Genomic DNA, 21,740 nt, shown 5'->3' with positions numbered 1-21,740 from the left:
GAAGTTTTCAGCCATTATTTCTTTCAGTAAACGTCCTGCCCCTCTCTCATCTCCGTCATTGACCTCTATAATGTGTACAATTGACTCACTTGATGGTGTCCTGTAAGTCCCTTAAGTTATCTTCATTCTTTTTCATTCTTTTTTCTATTTGCTCCTCTGACTGGATAAATGCCAGTGACCTGTCTCCAAGTTTGCTTACCCTTTGGTTTAATCTAGTCTGCTGTTGAAGCCCTCTGTTGAATTTTTGTTATTGTATTCTTCAGCTATGTGATGTGTTTGGTGCTTTTAGGTATTTTCTTTGTTGAAATTCTCACTTTGTTCATGCATTGTTCTCCTGACCTCGGTGAGCATCTGTATGACTGTTACTTTGAACTCTCAGGTAAGTCACTTATTTCCATTTCATTAAGGTCTATTTCTGGAGTTTTATTTTGTTCTTTTGTTTGGAACATAGTCCATTGTTTCTTCATTTTCCTCGACTGTCTGTGCTGGCTTCTGTGCATTAGATAAAACAGCCACCTCTCCCAGGCTTGACAGAGTGGTCTCATGCAGGAGATGAACTTTGTTGATCAGCCCAGCCCAAGCTTTTGGTTGCATCTCAAACCTTTGTAATAGTCCAAGCTGCCTTCTTTGTTCTTGGTGCTTCTTGGTAGTTGAGGGTGTGTTAAGACTGGTCAGTTTCCCAATGGGGAGGATCACAGTCAGCACCTAGATGCAGGTTGATTGGAAGCTGAACCGTCAGATGGCAGCTGGGGAAGTGTGTAGTTAGGCCCTTTCCTGGCGTAAACTGGGAGATATAGGGGTTTTTGCCTGCTCCCTCTGCACTTGGCCTGGGTGTATAGCTGTAGGGGGTGCTCCTGTGCCTGTTAAGAACTGTTGCTTTGTTTGCTACAGTCCTGTAGGACTTGTGAATGCAAGCCCTATTGGGCATCAGAGCCAGACAAACTGGGTATCTGTCCCTCGGGCGGCAGCTGCTGAAGCTGGAGCACAGATGTGTGTATCAGCTCCTTCCTGGGAGATACTGGTGATTTGGAGCAGGCTAGAGGCAGTAGGTGGAGGAGGTATCCAGTGGATTTCTTGGTCTCTGGGGAGCATGGCTGTCAGCCCCTAGATGTGTGCTAAATTAGAAGCCTGGCTGTCAGGCAACAGCTTTTAATACCTGCAAATAGACCCCTTTTAGGGAAAGAGTAGGAGTTGGTGAGTCCTCTAGAGCTGACTAAGAACTCTCAGTTATAGTCTTGTGGGTTTCTTGGACGTAAGTCCCAAAACTAGGTGTTTGGCGCGCGGGGGGGGGTGCATTTCTTAGGTGGAAGTCTTAAAAGTTGGGCTGCTGGGGTGCTAGATATGGGGTCCAAACCCTTTGCTCTTCAGGGAGAACTTTGGAGTTGGGAGTGCCCACCTGAGTGTATGGTCGTGTGCCAGAGTTAGGGTTTATGGTGAGAGTATGTCTGAGCCTTTCCTGTCCGTTTCGATGTGGGTATTTTCTTGTTTGCTAGATGTGTAAGAGTAGCTCAGCTAGTTTTTTTTCTTTCTTTCAGAAAAACTTGCTCTGTGTGCGGTGGTATATTCGGTGTGTCCATGGGAGGAGGGGGAGTTCAGCAGCCTCCTAGGTCATTGTCTTAGACCTAAACCCTCAGATAACTTTTTTTAATCATTATTATTATTATTATTATTTTTTTATTTTTGCGGTATGCGGGCCTCTCACTGTTGTGGCCTCTCCCGTTGCAGAGCACAGGCTCCGGATGCGCAGGCTCAGCGGCCATGGCCCACGGGCCCAGCCGCTCCGCGGCACGTGCGATCTTCCCGGACCAGGGGCATGAACCCGTGTTCACTGCATTGGCAGGCGGACTCTCAACCACTGCGCCACCAGGGGAGCCCTTTTTTAAATGTATTTATTTTTGGCTGCACTGGGTCTTTGTTACTGCCAGCAGGCTTTCTCTAGTTGCGGCCAGCGGGGGCTACTCTTCATTGTGGTGCGCGGGCTTCTCATTGTGGTGGCTTCTCTTGTTGCAGAGCATGGGCTCTAGGAGCACGGGCTTCAGTAGTTGTGGCTCACGGGCTCTAGAACGCAGGCTCAGTAGTTGTGGCTCACGGGCTTAGTTGCTCCGCGCCATGTGGGATCTTCCCAGACCAGGGCTCGAACGTGTGTCCCCTGCATCGGCAGGCGGATTCTTAACCACTGCACCACCAGGGAAGCCCTTCTCAGATAAGTTTTTAACACTTTCTAGTATTACTCACTTTTCCCCCCAGCTTATATTTTCATAGGCCTCGTCTAAATAATGTATTCTTTCAGTTTTCTAGCTTGGGGTTTGGTAGCTTCATTTTGTTTTTCTGTCAGTCAACTTAAATTCTAAGTAGTAGTTTGGTTTTTTAATTTTTATTGGAGTATAGTTGATTTACAATGCTGTTTCAGATATACAGCGAAGTGAATCAGTTATACATATACATATATCCACTGGTTTTTCTTTTTCTTTTTCTTTTAGATTCTTTTCCCATATAGGCCATTACAGAGTATTGAGTAGAGTTCCCTGTGCTGTACAGTAGGTCCTTATTAGTTACCTATTTTCTGTACAGTAGTGTGTATATGTTAATCCCAAGCTCCTAATTTATCCCTCCCCCCAGCCTTTCCCCTTAGAAAACAAACTTACAGTTACCAATGTCTGTGAGTGTACTTCTGTTTTGTAAATAAGTTCATTGGTACCTTTTTTTAGATTGCACATATAAGCCTAAGTAGTCATCTTAACACTCCATATGAGGTTAGAGTCTGTTTAAAGAAAAGTAAGTCATCTCTATGTAGCATTTCAGACGGCTGTATCATCTCGGGAAGCCTGTGAATACAGCTTTTGAAATGTGAGCCACTCCCCTGCAGGCTGCCTGCTGCTGCCTCCGCAAGACCCCCTGAACGGAGTCTGTTTAAGTCTTTCCCAGGTAGGTACAATAAAGTTTAAATATCAAAACGGGAAGGTTGAGGGGCAGTTTAGAAAAAGAATGTTCTTTGCCAAACCTGACTGACCTCTATTTGTATTTTTCTTTCCTTAAAACTTTCTGTAGTTTTACTCATCCTAATACGCATTTTGAAAAGTTACCTTAAATCTGTAATTTTTCACAAACTCCCAATAACAAATTAGCCCTGCACTAGCTGGCAAAAGCTGCCACCATTTAGGAAAAGGTAAGTAATAACAAAGCGGATCGCCTCTTTTAAATCCTAGTACGGGCAGGCCTCGTTTTATTGCGCTTTGCTTTATCGCGTGTCACAGATACTATGATTTTTACAAACTGATGGTCTGTGGCAACCCTGTGTCGAGCAAGTCTATCGGTGCTTATTTTCCAGTGGGCATCTGCTCACATTGTCTTTGTGTCACATTTTGTTAAGTCTAACAATATTTCAAACCGTCCACTAGCAAAAAGATTACCACTTGCTGAAGTCTCAGATGATGGATAGCATTTTTGGCAATGAAGTCTCTTTTAATTAAGGTATGTATATTGTTTTTTTAGACCTAATGTTACTGCACATGCTACTAGACTACACAGTATAGTGTAAACATAACTTTTATATGCACTGGGAAACCAAAAATTTCATGTTACTCTGTGATAGTCGCCGTATTGCAGTGGTCTGGAACTGAACCCAGAGTGTCTGAGGTTAGCTTGGATTAGGACTATAATAGTATTAGAAAGCCCTAAAAGGATTTTTTTCAAAACTTCTAGTGTGGAAACTTCGGTCATCACTCTTTAATGGACTTAAAGTATTTTGCTTGTTGGTGTTTACATGAGTAGGTCCCTCCTGTATAATTCTGACTTGATTTTCATTTCTTAAACATCAAGTTGCACAAGGTCTAACTAGAGCAATGGAAAAGTCTCTACTTCACCCTCCCGGAGTTGCTATATTTTGTGGCAGGATTGCTGTCAGTAATTAAGATAGTGCATGTGGTCTTCTGTAACTTCATAACCGCACACAATGCTCCATAAACAGAAGGTATTAGGCAGTGTGACCAACAGCGTACTGCTTGGGCTCCTGCTGGCTCTCCTGCTGAGCGTGAATCAAGGGCGATGACCGGAGGCAGCACCTCAGTTAGAAACGTCAGTGTGTCAATAGTGACAAAAGCCGGTCGGTCGTTACTAAGAAAGGTCAGCTGTACAAAGTCCAAATGTATAATCATGCTGACAGATAAGAGATGATAAAATGAAATACTAAGTAACAAATTTAGCTCTGTTGCTTTAGCGAATGGCTGTTTGCTGTAAATAGTTGTTCTCTCAGTAGTTTTTTAATTGAAGCACAGTTGATCTACAGTGCTGTGTTTCAGGTATACAGCAAATTGATTTAGTTGTACATATCTATGTATATCTACTCTTCCTCAGACTCTTTGCCCTTACAGTTTATTACAAAACAGTGAGTATAGTTCCCTGTGCTGTACACAGGAGGACCCTGCTGTGGAGTAGACGTCTAGATCTTGGGTTTGTAAAACAAACAGCCAATGGGACATGGACCTTTATGAAGGTTCCTCATTGTTTCCACTTTCCCCAAACTTAAAGCTTTGTGTTAATCCCATAACCAAGTATGAAGCTAGTCAGAAAAATTATATACTAAAGCGTGAGTGGCACTTGATGTAAAATACAGCCCCGTGGGTTACGGTGGTTTCTCAAATTGCTCTTGCTTTAAAAGAGGTTTCCGTCAGAAATGAAACATGCAGCAGTTAGAAACTTGATCTCCATACAAATGTGGAGTCTTGACTACGCACACTGTTTAAAAATGACACCATACCGAGGACAGAGAAGGACACTATTTATGTATGGTAAAAAGGCAAGTGAGTGAAGCTATAATTTTTATTTCATTTCTCTTAATACATCCACAGCTATTGCCACCTAAATAGATCTTTAAAATAAGCATACACAAGTACTGACTATTATCTACAAATATTTATTGTAACACTTGAACTACAGGAAGCCCTTGGCACTGATAGAAAATATTGATTCACTGTTAGGTTACAAAAATTTATACATAGCAAAATTTAATGCTCTTTACATAAAAAATATTAGACTACTTAAACAAAACTTTCAAAAATTCCTGGTAATGGCTACCAGAATTAGAAAAGTAAAATTAGGCTTTAGACACTGCCTCTTCTAGAACACTGGACTCAAAACAGCACCTCCACTGCTGGAAAAAATATTTAGGTCTGTCATGCAACAGGAAAACAAAACACCAAGCTATTCTGGAACAACTGTTCTACACAGAAGAGAATGTCTCCCAATTAAAAAAAAAAAAAAAAGTCAAGATCCCAATAGGCATTTTTTTAGGCATTAACAACACCAACAAAAAGAATCCAAATGAACTATTATATTTGATGTTCAATTTTAATAGCATCTGATAAAGGTATGCTTCCTCTCATTTTAACACATTTCTGCACATGGATACGTTTTAAAATCCAGGAAACAGCCAAACCACAAGTTAATTCTTAACATGAATATACAAAGTTAACCCTATATTATGCAGCCCCCTTTGAAAAGCACTAATGCACCCAACAGTTATATGTATCATTTCCTAAAGAACAACACAAAGTTTACCATCACTAATACTCGATACCTATAGTCACTTAATGTTCTGAAACACAATGATGATTGATTTAGAAGGCAAGTTTCTTTCGAAGATGGCTTAAAACTCAAGCAGTTGGGTTTTTTTGTTGTTGTTTTTGTGGGGGGTTTTTTGGGGTTTTTTTTTGCTGAACACTGAACTTTATTATTCCAGGAAACTAAGATTTAGATAAGAAAAAGTGAAATAAATACCAACCCTAATTGAAATTACTTCAGTATTCAAGTGTATAAAAGTAGGTGGTGTGCGGTCTGTTGGTCATTCGGTTTTAGCTATATAGTTGGTATGAAACTGTAAACTCACTATTCAGACCACGTAAAAACGGTTTTGAGTGGTGGTCATTTTAATAAGGTAACACTTCTCCATGAAGAAAAACACTTGTGGAACAAAATTCTATGAAGGATTTGGGGTTGCCTGTTGTTCTTAGAAATTTAAAGCAAATACTCATTAAGGCAGAGCTGACATTTCTCAAGAATGATGACAACTGGGTCACTTTATTAAAATGAAATCTATTATAAAATTGATTCTGGGAAGTTGATTCTGGAAAGTTTGTCAGTTGAAATCCGGCTTCCTCCACGCTCGGTGTAGCAGAATTATTATAGTGGGCTCATCTTAACATTCTTGGGGAAAAAAGGATTTCTGATTGGATCAGGAAATTAATACGTCCTGCGGGTGCGGAGGTCAGCTATTTTTTTAAAAAAGGTCAATTGTAAGGATCACTTTATCTTTGAGCCCCAGCTTCATAAATGTCAGCTGTCTGTCAGAAATGGAACTTCACATCAATTCCACTTTATCTCCTATTTTAGATACATTTATCTATTTGAGAACGGATGGTCACACCCCCTGACGCTGGTATGGCACGGTCCCTATCAAGATAGGGGTATGATGTATTCGCACAGCCTGTCTTGGTAGGATCGTGAACAGGCCACAGATTTTCAAACGGATGATGAACGCTCATTTTGTCAAAGTGTTGCCTTTTAAAATGGCTCCCATGAAACCTCCAATATCTGTTCTAAAGAAAAAGATTTACCTACTGGAAGGTTTTCCTAGAAATACATCCCAGCAGCTTGAGACAGACAGTGAAGTGTTTGTTTGGACTTCTACGTGAGTTTGTTTGGTGGGGTGCACATCTGTACTGCAGAGCAGCTGTCTGATGATTTGTCAGCTGTAAATTCGTCGGCTGAGACCCTCTGGCAAACATTTATGTGTAAGAATTGAGTTGTTCTTTTGACCGAGACTGGATATCTTGCAGTTCCTGTTCTTCCTTTGCTTTGATATCCTGGTAAGCCTGCATTTTGCTTGCATCCTTTAAGTAAGCCCAGTTAGAAGACAGTATCATGAGGAAGTGGATCTGGAAAAGAAGGGTGAGCATGATGGCTAGTGAGCATGTGAGAAGGCAAAGCGAGCTGCGAGGTAGATTAGACGCTCTGTACTGGAAAAAGGGAGAGGTGGTTATTCCGTATTAATACTCCTTCTGCTATCAATCAGAGGCATCGGAGACTGAGCGCATGCTCTGCTAAGACGCTTCATAGTAAGAGGCTGAGGAAAAGTTAGTACACACACACACATAATGAACTTGGAAAAAATGGCCAAAGAAGTTACTGTTAAGAAAAGGCAAAAGTGAAATACGACAGGGCGCTTTTTACCATTTTGAGGGTAACTTTAAGGTAGAAATTCAGAAACACGCTGTGGGGTTATTTAGAATCAGTGTTGTGCAAAGATCTAGCTTTCCTATCTATCCGTGGATAGAAATAATTCCCCCAAAGGCCTGAAAGTGTGAACAATGTTTATTTTGAGTAAATAATATAAAACTACATCTTTAACATGTAAAAATGAAGTGAATGTCAATACCAGAATTAAGAACTAGAAGCCCAGCATGCAGTCTCTGTGTTAACACATTTTTGGTAGTGCAACTACAGTTTTCACTTTATAACTGCCATGATTTCATTTCACAAAACGTCAAAATCTTTATTATCATTCTTTACAGTTGATGTGGCAAACACTTCTTTCCCGCTTATTTTCCTCATCTTTCCTGCAACACCTACATCTCAAGTTCCTTATATTATATACAAGTTCCTTCTCGCCATATTTGAGACTTTCCGATCCAAGCAAAATTACTCTCCCCATTATAAGCTCTTACGTGCAGTTTGAGACGTGGCTATGAGGCATCAGTTACTACTCACCCAAAGCCAACACTTTGAGGTTATCAATTCTGGGGGCTCTGAAAGGAATGATGGTGTTGTGTAAAAATAAAACTACATATAAATCGTCTTTTTAGAGATAACAAATAAGCCGACGAAAACTTGAAGAAAAACAGCTTACTTGAGGGGCATTTATTGGGTAGTGAGCCCTGTAATCATAAAGAAAATGTTGTACTCAAATTTAGAATAATGTTGTAATCAAATTTAGACTGTAAAATATTTTCCAGACAGAGTCTGACAAGACCAAATCCCCATGAAAACGGTTCTCCTCCACTGCATCTTCAGCACTTGTTTTCATCACTGAAATTGGTTATCAGACAAGCAAAAATAAAGGAAAATGCAGGTATTCCAAAGTTTTAATACTTAGAGATACTACTGCTCAAAGTAGTTTCGGTTCAGTTTTTCAGTGGCTGCTCACCAATGTCAGTACATAACTGAATCCTTTCCAAAAGGTGGAAATAGCCAGATCTCATTATTTTGTAGTTCATGGACGGTAAGTCATTTCATTAATCTACCATGCACAATGAGTTGACTAAAGCGATTTACAAATTACTAGAACAAAACTGCAGAAACCTAGGCTCTGCTTTAGTCTGGGGGTCAGTGATACTTCATGCTACTGCGTATAGCTCTCTAAAGCTCCTTATTGGCCTTATGCAATTTAGAACTTAGTGCAGCAATCTTCCCGACTCTTAAACTTCAAAACCGCATAGTTATATGTAGTAGCCATCATGTAGATCAGCTGGTGGAAGAGAACAGAACAGGACAGTAAGATACAGGCAATAAAGGCCGGCGCCCTGACGCTTCTAAGCTCGGGTGGGGATGAGTGCCAGCTCAGAGCCTACGGCGTGCTGCTTTTTTCCCAGTTACAATCGTAAGAGGAGATTTTTCATAGCTGGCACACACACACGTTCCTATTTGGCATTTCACGTGTAAGTAAGTCCTCTGCTCTCCCGTCAGTACGTTTATGAAAAAGACTGGATGTATTTTAAAAATAACAGAGCTGGGTGAGCAGCATGAGAAAGATGAGGGTAAGAGCCCTGTTTGCCCTCGTTCTTTCCCACGCTGCCCACTCAGCAGCTGTTAGTCCTCTGCCTGCCTGTTGCTCAGTGAAGAGAACAGGTCACCCCAGTGATGTAGCCGGTGGTTCTTTCCCTGGCTGGAAGGGGAAGGGATGACGTCAAGGTTGGAAAAACTGGGAAGGCCTCATTTCCGAGCACATGAGATTTCCCCTCTTCTCTACGAGTCTTAGATTTCTCGACACCACAAACCCAGCCCTCCCAAATGTTATACACACACACAAACACACAAACATACATACACCTGTGTGGTTGCACCCTATGTGTGAATTTGCCTTGGTGCTAAAATTTCTCTCTAACTCCCAGGTCAGGACTCAGGGCACTGCCACGGCCATTCGGACATGCAGAGTGGGGGAAAAGCTGAGGCAAGCAAGGCGCCACTCTGCCTTCTTGTGGCAACTCTCGGGCTGTAAACAACCAGCGTCCTTTTCATCATCTATTTAGTGCCACGGAGTTTGCATTTCTGTGATTTCACTCTTTACACATTCCCTCACCGGCATGCTGCAGGGCTGGCTAGGGTCCCTAAGCACAGGAAGGCGGCGAGGGGCCTTACGGAGAAAACACGTGTGTTAAACTTCGTTCAGGTTTGAGTTACAGTGCTGTTCAGGAGTCGGCAATATATACTCAGTAAGATGTCTTTCTTTAAACAGAAGCAAACTGATTCTTGCCACAGAATCCAAATTGCATCACCCACCATGGATGCCTAGACCACCACCTCGTACTTCCTGCAGTCTAGACATGGGGTAAGTCTACACAGGGGAAACTGAACCAAGGTCGAGTCCCAGGCTTGTTGGCTGGAAGGGAAATCTGTTATTAGAGTGCGTGCAGGGAAGCAGGGGACTGCACTAGGCCCGTCCTGGGGCCAGTACTCACCAAGGCAATGACGGTGGCACCAGCTCCCGCACAGGCCACGATGAACAGGTGATAGGACATGTAGAACTAGGAAAACAGGGCACCAATGTTAGCATTTTATGTGGAAGGAAATGGCCTCCCCCGATCCGGGCGCAGCTCCCTCTTTCTCCTCTAGGGCTGTTTTGTGAAGGCTGGGCACATGCTGGAATCACCTGCGGGGCTTTCCAAACTTCCTGCGGCCCAGGCTGGACCCCAGACCCGTTACAGCGGAGAAGCTGGGGGCTGGGCCCCGGCGTCAGGCTATGATACTGCGCCGGCGTGCCTGCAGTCTGATCCTGGACATACACGCAGAGCAGCCAGGTCGGCGGGCCCTGCCGGTCTCAGTCGCTCGCGGCTTCCAAAAGCATGTCAGGATTCTCTTGAGTATGCAAGCTTCCACGAATGCATTTGAGAATCTGCTTTTATAAACAGTTATAAACCACTGCCTAAAGACTATTCTAGGGCAGAGAGATTTTAAACCATAGTGTGTCAGGATTTATTGCCAATTAAGGATGAACAAGAAACAGGAGCAACTCCGTCTGGAAACGTGAGACGAAGTGCCAATGTATAAAAATGTGCTTGTATACAACAAATTCAGGGCAGTCTTCTCTGAAAATTTACCTTGGTTCTGTGACAAGAGTCCTACTTTGAAACACTATCTGAAGGTGAAAGAGGAGAATCTACATATGTATTCAGATTTGCAGGACTGGGCTCACTCTCGAATTATTGCCAAAAGAGAAAGCTCTCTGATGGCGCAGGCTCCCCCGTCAGTGGGCTGGGCCATGGACCAGGGCCATTTTCTACGTCAAAACGGGAGGCAGAGAGCCCTCTCTCGCTCTTTGTCCCTAGGAGAACCCCTTCGCTCAGCCTCTCTTGCCCAGTGGTCACCTAGGAGCCCGCTGAGGGGGCGGGGTTTACCTCATTGGTGTTGCAGATGTTCTCCAGGGCCGAGCCACATATTCTTCCTGGGAAAGCATTCCAAGGAATGATACCTGAGAAGCGAATCCCCAGAGAAGCTTAGTGATTAGTGCAAAGTCCAGCGCCCCTGCTCTCAGCGGGCCCCACCACTTTCAGTGGCAGTTACAACACAATGACCGGCTGAGTTCTTCAACAACTGATGTACCTGCTCCCTGTAGAACAAGCTTTTGGGAATAAAAAGTCCTATTTGGACAACAGGGCAAGAGCAAAGTCAACTAACTAGTCCATAGGAGAATCAGACAATTTTTTTCCCTACGAATTCTGCTTTGATTAGTTGAGCTGACAGTCCTGAACTCTAGTTCAACAGCCGCAGGACAACCCCCCTCACAGGCATTTCCTCCTCCTGAAGCCAAACCAACACATCTCCCCCTGAATTTCATGGTCTGCGGCCTCACCCCTCAAGCTTGATGTCAGTGGTCCACCCCAAGATCCGTTCTGAAACTGGGAGGCTGTGCTCAGAAAGGTTCACGGCCATTCGACAGAGTAATTATGTTCTAGAGTTTGGGTTTCCATTTTGTATGTGTGTCTTTGCTTTTCTATTCATTTTTGTTGTGTTTTACAAGTATCTCGGAAATGCTTCTGGATTGAAGCTCCAATTGGAAACTTGGAAAACCACTGTCCTTCCGCACAGAGAGCGCAGCCCGTGGTGTCTCTCACTGGACCCAGCTCACCTCTGCAGGCACCTCGTCCACTCGGCGGCTGCTGCTGCCCTTTCTGCCGTTAATGCCTAGGTGTGTGCTTAAATATGACACGGGTCAAGTTCTCCTTCGCCCAGGCGATAATAAGGAGGGAGGATTTTAACAAAACACTACTTATTCCTTCCGTCTTTGCTATGGAGCAACAGTAAGTCTTTCTGCTTCAGAGGAATGGGAAACGAAACCACTGGTTTCAAATCTAGAACATTTTTAAAAAATGATGACCAAACATTTGTAGTGAATATTTAAGAAGACGGAAATGATATATGCATCTAGATATTCACTTACAAATACTTTAGCAATCAACTTTAGGATGGACTGAAAACAGAGACTAAAGAACAGTGTGGGTGAGCCTTTGGCTCTATGAGAAGAGATTAGTCCGATGGGCAATTTTAGGTGAGTTTCGTATTATGGTTCAAGGTAAGATGCTGAGGAGAAGCCAGATAGGAAAAATAAGAAGCAGAAAAGCTCTGAAAGAACAATGATTTCCTCTTCAGTTCTAATGAAAAGCTCTTCTTTTCCTCCTAGTTGTTTCTGCCAAGAACAGGATTTCCTACCATCCTGGCCAGAAGCACTACTGAAACTGCCTTCTCTCCCTCAGCAGGGAAGTCGGGTCTACAGTGATGGACAGGAGGCGCCCTGGCCCCTTCTGTGGCCTGCTTAGCTGCCGAGGGTAAGGATCCCACTCATTAGAAAATATGTGTGAACAGGTTTTTTCCAACAGCTGGCTTTGATAGAGTACCTTCTGATGACTTCAAAATACACCTGGATTTTATGTTTTGCTTTTCAATGTTAAAGCAATATGGTCATTTAAAAAAGACCTGATTTAAAGAGGTGAAGGTGCAGAGTAACTGGATTATACAATGCATGCAATGTTCTGGATGGAAAATTGGATGGTACAAAACCGAAAAGAAGTTGAAGGAAAAATATATACTCTTTTTAGAGTGGATATCCACACGTCTTTTTTGATTGAACTGCATTATAAAAAGTTTCTTTTACTGTACCCTGAACTAGCAAATATAACAATTTTGAATGACCCTTTAGAGCCTAACTGATGTTTCCATCCAGAAAATGGAGCACATTGAGGGAAAGAGTGGAGCACATTGAGGGAAAGAGTATAATAACCTCTTCCAATAGAAGGGATGAAACCCATCTGGATGCTTAGACGCCCATGTAAATAACTAAGGCCCAGACACATGCACAAGAGGATACCAACGAATCGAGGAGACGAAAAGGAAGTACCGTATTGCCGGATGTCCACACAGATCTGCTCCACCCCGGCTGTCCCGTTGGTCTGGGGGGACTTGATGACTTCACAGGTTGACCATATGTTGTAGAACATAAACACGGGCACTGCAGAGAAGCCAAACACACCCAGCCAGGCCACTCCCAGCACATAGGTGAGGAAGACGAACTAGGCCGAAAAGGAGGAGGAGAAAGAATCGTCACCGACCAGGGCAAAGCACATCCCCCGGGAGGAGTGATGACGCATTTCCTGGCCGATACCGAACCTGTAGGACGCGGTCAGAGCACCGCCTGGACCACGGCAGTGACAAGGGAAGTCTTGGAACTTTGCGGGTCCCTCTTTTAGCAAGGACGTGAGTGGCCACGAGAGGATCTCCCTTGTGCAAGGTCACAGAGCTAGTTGGTGACAGGGCCTCCTCCAGGCACTCCTCCTAAACACCACTGGCTGGAGGCTTTCACAGGCCACTGAATTATAACTCCGTACCAGTTTCCTAAATTCCCTTTCTTTTACATAATGGATGGGCCGTAGAACAGCCATTGCTACAGGAAGCCCTTTCCCCAAAGGAACTTGGCTAGTTTCATGATCTTGTGAAATTACTAAAAAGCACTAGATGCTTGCACCTTCACTACGTTTACAATAGCCGTGATCACAAGCTTCGTGCACAGTGGACCTAATAAAATGCTCATTTCCCTCTAGTTTTGTTCTGTTGTGTTTTTCAGCTTTAAGATCCACAGCAGCGATGGCCGCGGGAAGAGGCTTCATCGTGCTGGCCCACATGCTGCCACGGGCGATTTCACCAGGCACAGGATCGTACGGCTTTCCTTTCTTCCTGACCTGCTTGGACTACTGCTTTTCAGAGAGCTTTGAAAAGGCTGTTTCAAAAACGCTGTGCGTCTGATATTTTCAGAACGCGCACCCACCCGGGCACCCCAACGCCGGGCAGCGTCCTCAGCTCGCCCCCTCCTCGCACGCTCAACTCCCGTACAGCAGACCCAGAGCCCGCTTCGCCTCTGTGCCCCCTTCTGTGCTCTCACTCCCCACGAGCCCGGAGTCTCACGATCGATGCCCTCTTGCTCACCTTCCTCCAGTTGCTGCCTCTGTGCATGGTCCCGTCACAGCCTACCTGTCTTTCGATGTCATTCCCAGCCCGGCAGCCCACGCCTTTCCTGATCTGGCCGCGGTCTGCTCTCCGCAGCAGCATCCCTTCCCTCCTCTGGGCTCCAGCCTCCCCTGCCAGCCAGGCCGCAGCGCCTCTGCTCCGGGCTGCTCTGCTCAGGCTGGGTCCTCCCCCTCCACGCCGGGTGCCGCTGCCGCCCTCCCTGGCCACCCCCCGGCCCTGGGCCCACAGCTCTACTGCTGCTCGCGGGAACGAGCGCACACTCTCTCAGCCCCTTCCTACCTGGGCTCCCGTCTGGGCCCAAAGAAGTACCTACACTCTCTGTGCCTCCCTTAAGGAGGATTTTTAGGAACACTGGGCACTCCGTGTCTTTTAAGACAGGCTCTGCGTCCTTACCTCGTGACAGCAGAGAGCTCAGTCGGTGCCCCCCTGGGAGCCGCGGCCCCGCAGCGAGGGTGCGTATCTTCCTTCCTTCCTGCCTTCCTTAGCCAGCCTGGGCGTTCTGCCTCTGTGGGAGCACGTCTCTCTCAACTCCCCAAGTGTTTTCGTCACATCCGACCACTTGCTCAAATGCCAGCCAGCTGCTCGGCCCAGGCTATTACGAGCTGCACTTCAACGCGCCCCAAATCAAACTCCACGAATGCCCCTTTCCCACCTCTCCCTCCACCCCGGACTTTCCTTCTGTGAAACGGCACTTTCTAATCCTGCCTCTTAACGAGCCCCTTTTAGGCTCTGTCCTCCTCTAGACCAGAGGTCAGCAAACAAACAGGGCCTGCAAAAGGCCCGAGAGGGGACGGGTCAGGCTCCGCAGGCCACGTGCGGTCACAGACACTCCTCAGCGCTGCCGTTACAGCATGACTGCGGCCGCAGACGCCGTGTCAACGAAGGGGTGTGGCGGGGTGCCAAAAAGTCTATTATGGACATCAAACCTAGAATGGCATAGAATTTCGTGTGTCCTAAGATACTATTCCTTCGTTTTTTTCCCCAGCTCATAGGTGGATAAAAACAGGTGGCGGACCGGCTCTGGAGCCGGCTTAACCCCCCTCTTTAGGCTCTAAACTTCTGGAGGACAGTCCCCAGCAAGGTGCTTAGTAGGAAGCATGCTTGGTCAGCACTGCCAGAGGGACTGGGACCATTCATCATAGTATGGGTGAGTCTTCGTGGCCACAATCCATATTCGAAGGTAAATGAAGGAGAGCAGTGAGACGATAGGAAAACTATCTCCTTTCATAGTGGGGACTTTATCTTTGAAAAATCTTCAATACCCTTGTTATCTGGACGTTGATAAGAGAAATGCTTGATTTCATCCTACCAGCCATAGATTTTAATTTCTCCTCAATAATATGTTGAGGGTTTTTTCATATTCCTCACTCTAAGTTGGAACGGACACTCCTCCTGTCATGGACTCTGCACGTACTCTGTTAGCTTTTACCAAATACAAAGAAACACGTGGAGGTGTGGCTCTGGCTGGGTATCAGTCATCAGAGATTCGTACTCACCATCCCACTGATGCACCGGCCACAGGCGGTTGTTTTAAACTCCCCGTGCAGCTCTTTCACTGCGCTCGTGGTGTAGAAGCCTTCTGCCAACAGAATGATCCCGTACAAGAAGAAAAAGGATGCAATTCCATAGATGACATACTGCATCAGTTGTATTCTAGGAAAAGAAGAAGGTCCAAGTGGTTAACAGACGTTTTTGGCCTCTGGAGGGGGGCCATGAGGGTGACATCACTTGCCCCGCTGATGGCTTCGGTGGGCTCATGGGGCGTTGCAGGTGGGCATCCCTGCCCAGCCCACCGCAACCTGAGCCTTTCTTCCAAGGTGAGCAACCTTCCCAGACAAGGGAGAGGTTTCCTTTGCACAGGGGCCCAGTTGGAATCTTTCAATACTTATGAGATTACTTATAAATGCAGACGTTGACGAGTTAAAGTCACTCATCCAAGGAAACACACACAGCCAGGATTTCAACGCTGGTTCAGTGGACGACGTGTTCCTTCCACCATATCAAAATGCCTCCCAACCAGGCCTAGTGCTTAACGTTATTCTGATAAACCCCCTAAATAAGCACTGAGGGCTGCTTTAAGGAGTAACGTGGGCAAACGCTTTCTGCACAGACATTCTCATGTCATAAGTGATACTATATCAAGTAGATACAAAAAGTTAATTCACATCTAATTTTGTCCTATGAAAGCCAACAGCGATGCAGCTGACAACCTTTGGCTGCCCAGTGGAACTACCTGGTGAGCTTTAGAGACAACAGGTACCTGCGTCCTCTCCCCAGAGATCATGACTTAATTAGTCTGGGGTGAAACATGGACATGGGGATTTTTTTTTAAAGACTGCTGGAAGTTTGAGAGCCACTCATCGAGATCACCAGCTAATTAAACTAACACACCTTTCCCAGGCTCAGTCACGGTGAATATCTCTTGGTCTTTTTTGTACACATTTGGCACTCAGCGAGTCCACTGTCCTGCTCAGTCCTCCTTATAGCCTCCCCCACTGCTGCTCATTTCTTTGGAATCATTTCCTGAACAGATAAAAGAATAAAGTTCCCTAAGGACTCTTCCCAGAGGATCCCGTTATTGTTCCATAAAAATTCACTCGTGCCTTTTTCAAAAGTCTGGTAGAAAAGTTTCTTCCAGTCACAAGATATCTAAAGACTGTCAAACCCTGGTAGTCAAGGAAGGAAAAAGAAAACACCGAAGGGCAAGGGGAAAATATACGAAGGAAAAAATTCATTGCTGTCACGCATGCACGGTTAGAGAATCCATGCATGGGAGTTGTTGTGACTCCACTGAGAATGAGTCCAGAAAGGGAAGGCTGAGGCTGAACCCCTACAAACAACGCCCCCTCTTCTGAACTGGAGGATAACCGGGGAGTTTTCTTCTGCTTGAATGAATGTCCAAGTCCTGTTCCTGTAGACTTAGAGTTGGGCTAAGTCCTCCCCAGGGTTCCCGTCATTCCAGGGCTGGCCGTTTTCTGTGACAACACTGGAGGGCGACTGTTACTTGGGAACCACGGTAACTCTCTTGGTGGGAGGATTGGCACCATTGCCATCGTCGCCCTCGGCCACTGTGTGCAGAGTGTCCTATGTGTGCACCCTGGTGAGATCCCACCCCAGGTCCCGAACACCCACTGCACTCTTGGCCCTTTCTTTTTCCTTCTCTCCCGGACCTTTTCCCATCTGCCTCCAGGGAGCGTGAATGAAAAGCATCCGTTTTCTCCCAGGTGAGCACACTGCAGTCTTCCTGAAACCCTCCTGGGGTGGTGGCACTTTAAATACGTCTTCAAAGGAAGCAGGTACTTACACCTCGCTCAGCAGGGCATGGTCACTGGTGTTGGTGGAGAAGTGTTGCTCAAGGATCGCCACGGTGCCCGCGAGAGCCACGTGCCCACAGCCGCAGAACAAGGCGACCCCGGAGAAGCAGAGGATGGTGGCCACGAGGGAGGCGTAGGGGACTCCTCCCAGACACTTGATGCAGCATTCGAAGCAGCCTGGACCCACAGGAGAGAAAATGCCGCTGTTAAGGGCAAAACTCCTGACTTCGTGAAGACCACCCATTAACAGAGAAGGCTCGACTTATCCATCTTCCCGCGCATGCTTTGTGGACAACAGCTCAACGTCCCAAGGACCAGAGGGGGAGCTGCCGACATCTCACATTCTGTGGGTGAGGACTCGGGGGCTCCAAGAGGACATATGTAGCTTAATTTGCTCGGGGTGAGTGGCACAGCAGCCAACTGACGAATAGTTATGGAGTGAGGCACAATTCTACAAGTTTTTGTCTGACCCGGGGTCAGGTTAGGGGCCCCCCTGCTCAAGGAGCAGCAGTCATCCCACTCGCAATGTCAAAAGAACTGCAGTGAGGCTGCGGTTCTATGAAGAAAAGCGACCGTCAAGTTGCCCCCAACCTCAGCCTTCTGGGGTTTCGGGTACCTATTTCTCTCTTTTGCAGCAGCCAATGGCTTTCCCCGAGCCTTTGACCTCCTGGGCAACCAGAAGAGTCAAATACAGTAATGACACTATTGCTGTGGTCAGAAAAATATCAAGGGAATCATTTTGGAAAGGTGGTGGGCATGTTGGTCCCTAAAAGCACCAAGTCACCCAGATCCGCTCAAGTGGGTCCACTCAAGTTTCATGTCAATATCAGAAAAATTAGCTCAACTTTTAAATAAAAATGTTGCCCCGGGCCAGGCAGCACAAGCAGTTTAATCACAGTCCTCCCCCACCCCTCCTCGGCTTCCACCTGCCGCCCTCCAACAGAAACGTTCAGCGTAAGAAAGAACCGCGAACTGGTGGGTGACGACATTTAAGTACCTGAAGAGGGAAAAGGAACACGGGGGGGGGGGGGGGGGGGCGGGGAGACAAAATGAGCATCCATGAAGTGAAATGAAGGAGAGAGCCACAGTTCACGCTCCATTCTCGAGAGGAATAAGAGTTTCATTCATTTTTAAAATCAACTTTGGCTTGAGATGTCCATAAAGACCTCCCCGGGGGCAGTCAGGTGACATTTTCAGTTCGGAGACAGTTACGTTTCAGTAGAGCAGTGCTGGCCTCGGGATAATGTCGGTACCTCTCGTGACCTCCCATCCCTGTTTACATTATCCAGACCCTTAAGTAAATGGCTTGTTGGGGAAATGGAACTCTGAACGCATTACGATGTTAAACAGTAATCAAGAGCAGTTCATGACTTCAGGGCAAGCACATTAAGGCGGCTAAATTTCTTTCACCCCAACGGCCTTTACAGTACACAGGGAATGACTACCACAGCGAGAAACACGGGAGCTAAGCTTTTCCATTTTGATGAGCATCCCATTCTAAAACTAGCATTTGCTTAAACCCACCCCAAGCGGTGACTATACACTCACTACCCAATCTCTCTTCAGTTCATTGGAAAATAAAAAGGTCGGGCCCTCATAAGAAAGTGTGCTGCCTTTCATTTCAAAAGATGACCAGCTGTTTTCATGAAGACCAACCTCCCTGAAATGGACTGATGAAACTGCCTAAGATGGGACCCAGCACACAATACAGTTCAAGTTCACTAGCAAGTCAGTACCTTAAAGAGCTTTGGACACTTGAGATTTGCGAACGAGGATGACGGAGGTCAATCTTATTTTGTCCTATGACCTTCTAGGGGCTGAGGTGAAGCGAGAGGAATGCAACTAAAAGTCCAAATGCTCTCCAGGCTCCCAAATCGAGAGGAACTAAAATCGCTGGCCTCGATGTATTCCATTATATAAGAGGGAAAACAGACCTCTTTTCTCTTGTATTGTATCATTCCCCACCTCCCCCATTCTCAGCCTCCACGATGAAGTTAGGAACAAGATGAACGCCTGCTTCCCTAGCTAACAAAGTTATATCTGGGGGGCTTCCCTGGTGGCGCAGTGGTTGAGAGTCCGCCTGCCGATGCAGGGGACACGGGTTCGTGCCCCGGTCCGGGAAGATCCCACATGCCACGGAGCGGCTGGGCCCATGAGCCGTGGCCGCTGAGCCTGTGTGTCTGGAGCCTGTGCTCCGCAACGGGAGAGGCCACAATAGTGAGAGGCCTGCGTACCGCAAAAAAAAAAAAGTTATATCTGGTCCTTATTGGATAGAGAAGTATGGCCTTGAGAGTGTGCTGTCCAATATGGTGGCCACTAGGCACATGTGGCTATTTAAATTATTCAAAATAAAATCAAAACTTCAGTTCCTCCACTGCATAAGCCATGTTTCACATGCTCAGCAGCCACCTGGGCTGGTGGCGACCATGTTGGACCGAACAGATACAGGACATTCCATCACTACAGAACACAGCTGTGGAAGATCAATTTTGACTTGCCACAAATTCACTTTTCTGTGACATGAGCTAGGTTCTGAGTTTTACTTTGGATTTCACTCACTCAGGACTTTGTGAAGATCCACAGGGTGCTAAGCACTGTGCTTGGCACTGGGAATACAAACATAAAATAAAACGCCTCCTCTGCCTTCAAGGAGATCAGTTTAATGCTGCAGGCAGACGAGTAACAGAATTTCTATAGCACAGCGTGATGAGCGCCAAGATAGAGGCTGCTGGAGAGCCAGTGGATGGTGGGGGGCGGGGAGTGAAAAGAGAGAGACGGAAGGACAGGAGGAAATAGAATTCAAATTGGAGAGGGGTCCGGAAAGGCTTCCTACAGAAAAACCTAGGATGCAGAATACGTAAACAGCTGACATGGGGACATTGGTATATAATCTGATAAAATTTGAAGAAATCTGAAGATTTCTGTTGTATATTATTTTAATAAGCCCACATCCTGTCTCACCATCTGGAGTTAGGGCTAGGTGTTACAGCAGCGTAACGCACTTGCCCTTTAACAATAGAACTCATCCTTCCAAATCCCCAGCTGCCACTTCAAAACAGTCTTTCATCCAAAGGCTTAGAGCATTCTGCTTCTTTCAAAGGAAATATCACAGCTGTTCCCTGGCTCAGAAAGACAAGTGGGGTTAGAAGAATGATGCGGTTCAGTCCCAAATTCACCACTAGATCAAGGCTAAAGTTTCCCTCCAGTGTATCTCTCTCGTGGACTCCGTATACCCCATGCTGTGGGTCTAGTTTTAGAACAGCAGGGGAAACCAAGGACTCGAGAATTTGGGGGACCACTTCAGTGAATCATACTCTCTTAGCAGAAGCCCATGCTCTTAAGTTTTCAGCGGATGATTTTATTTGTGAACATACAACTCTGGCTCCTGTAGAACAGAAGTCACCATATTGGTCATCGTCGTTCCACATGCACAGATAAAACTCTTACAGACCCTGCTGGCCACCGTGAGCAGAAGCTGGGTGAAATTTATAGGAAATAACCTGGGAAAAATGTATAGGAAATAATACAGCTGGAGGCAGAGCTTATTCTAGCATGGTTGACCAGTTACCCACACGGCTAAAATTGCATGTGTGGTGGATATTCAAGCATCTGTAAATGGATCACTCCCCACTGTACCTTCTATGTCAATCTAGAAGCCATCTCTCCCCACAGCATGTAACATAACTGAACACTGGGCGATTTGGTCGTATGCCATACACTTAACCCAGAGGAACCAAAGGTGCTGCAAAAAGTTAGCAAGAAAAACCTAAATATGTTTCTAAAATATGCTATCAATACTGTTAGGATCCTCACATTAACAGCATTTCTGACCCGAAAAACGTGCAGGTATGTGTGCGGCAGAGGTGGCGGTGGAGGCTGACGGTGTGTTCAGGCTGGCCTCACAGGAGTACCACCTGCACAGGCCCATGGGGCCTTGTGCCTAGTATAATACTCAGATACTGCCGTCTGGACATGCTTAATAATTTCTCAACAAGGGTATCCGCATTTTCATTTTTGCACTGGGCCTACGAACTATGGAGCCAGTCCTGGGTGTACTTATGTGGGAGGAGGCAGGAGGGGTTCTTCCTACTTTATATGGCCACAGTAGTATTGTTTCATTTCACAGTGTTAGACAGAAATACAACCCAGAAGGGCAGACATTGCCTTGCCTACCATATCATCCTGAGTACAGCAACCATCATACTATATCAAGGGACTGGCATGTGCTAGAATTACTGATTTCCCCTTTACTCTGAGAGGGAATAGAAATTACCTGCTGTACTACCAATAGCAGAGTCAACACTCCAAGTTCCCCTAAACCAGGGGTCGGCGAACTACAGCCTGTATTTTTGTAAATAAAGTTTTATTGGAACACAGCTCACACCCCCTTCATTTACAAATCGCCTGTGGCTATTTCTCCTCTACGATGGCAGAGTTGGGCAGCTGTGACAGAGGGCACGTGGCTTACAAAGCCTGAAACATTTACTATTTACAGAAGAAGTTTGCAGACCCCTATCTGGAAGCACTGACATTCAGAGTGTGGTCCCAGGACCAGGAGCATCAGAGTCGCCTATGAACGTGGTAAAAATGCAGATTCTCGGGTCCCACCCTAGAACAACTCAATCAGAAAATCAGGGG

At 45.9% G+C, this 21,740-nt stretch overlaps 1 protein-coding gene and 1 long non-coding RNA gene across 5 annotated transcripts in view; one reads left to right on the top strand and one right to left on the bottom strand.

The window, feature by feature from the left end:
- The first annotated feature begins 1,877 nt into the window (after positions 1-1,877).
- On the top strand, positions 1,878-15,291 carry LOC137217010 (uncharacterized). Its single transcript, XR_010939973.1, has 5 exons — positions 1,878-2,925; positions 3,399-9,601; positions 11,291-11,458; positions 11,951-12,095; positions 13,388-15,291. It is a non-coding gene; the product is annotated as an uncharacterized lncRNA (long non-coding RNA).
- Positions 4,897-21,740, bottom strand: part of GPM6B (glycoprotein M6B) — a 152,663-nt gene continuing 135,819 nt past the window's right edge. For 3 of the 4 annotated variants that reach the window (XM_067723199.1, XM_067723196.1, XM_067723198.1), the window contains 6 exons: positions 17,093-17,279; positions 15,285-15,441; positions 12,665-12,836; positions 10,668-10,741; positions 9,732-9,797; positions 4,897-6,932 (listed from right to left, as the gene is read on the bottom strand). In XM_067723199.1, the coding sequence (XP_067579300.1) occupies positions 6,783-6,932; positions 9,732-9,797; positions 10,668-10,741; positions 12,665-12,836; positions 15,285-15,441; positions 17,093-17,279 (806 nt within the window). In that variant the 3' untranslated portion in view covers positions 4,897-6,782. Of the gene's footprint in view, positions 6,933-7,350; positions 8,522-9,731; positions 9,798-10,667; positions 10,742-12,664; positions 12,837-15,284; positions 15,442-17,092; positions 17,280-21,740 lie in introns of those variants that run through there. The other variant, XM_067723197.1, reaches the window with a different exon arrangement.

This window comes from Pseudorca crassidens, chromosome X (genome assembly GCF_039906515.1).
Source record: "Pseudorca crassidens isolate mPseCra1 chromosome X, mPseCra1.hap1, whole genome shotgun sequence".
In the NCBI taxonomy this organism is placed as follows: domain Eukaryota; kingdom Metazoa; phylum Chordata; class Mammalia; order Artiodactyla; family Delphinidae; genus Pseudorca; species Pseudorca crassidens.
This window is presented reverse-complemented; position numbering and strand designations above follow the sequence as displayed.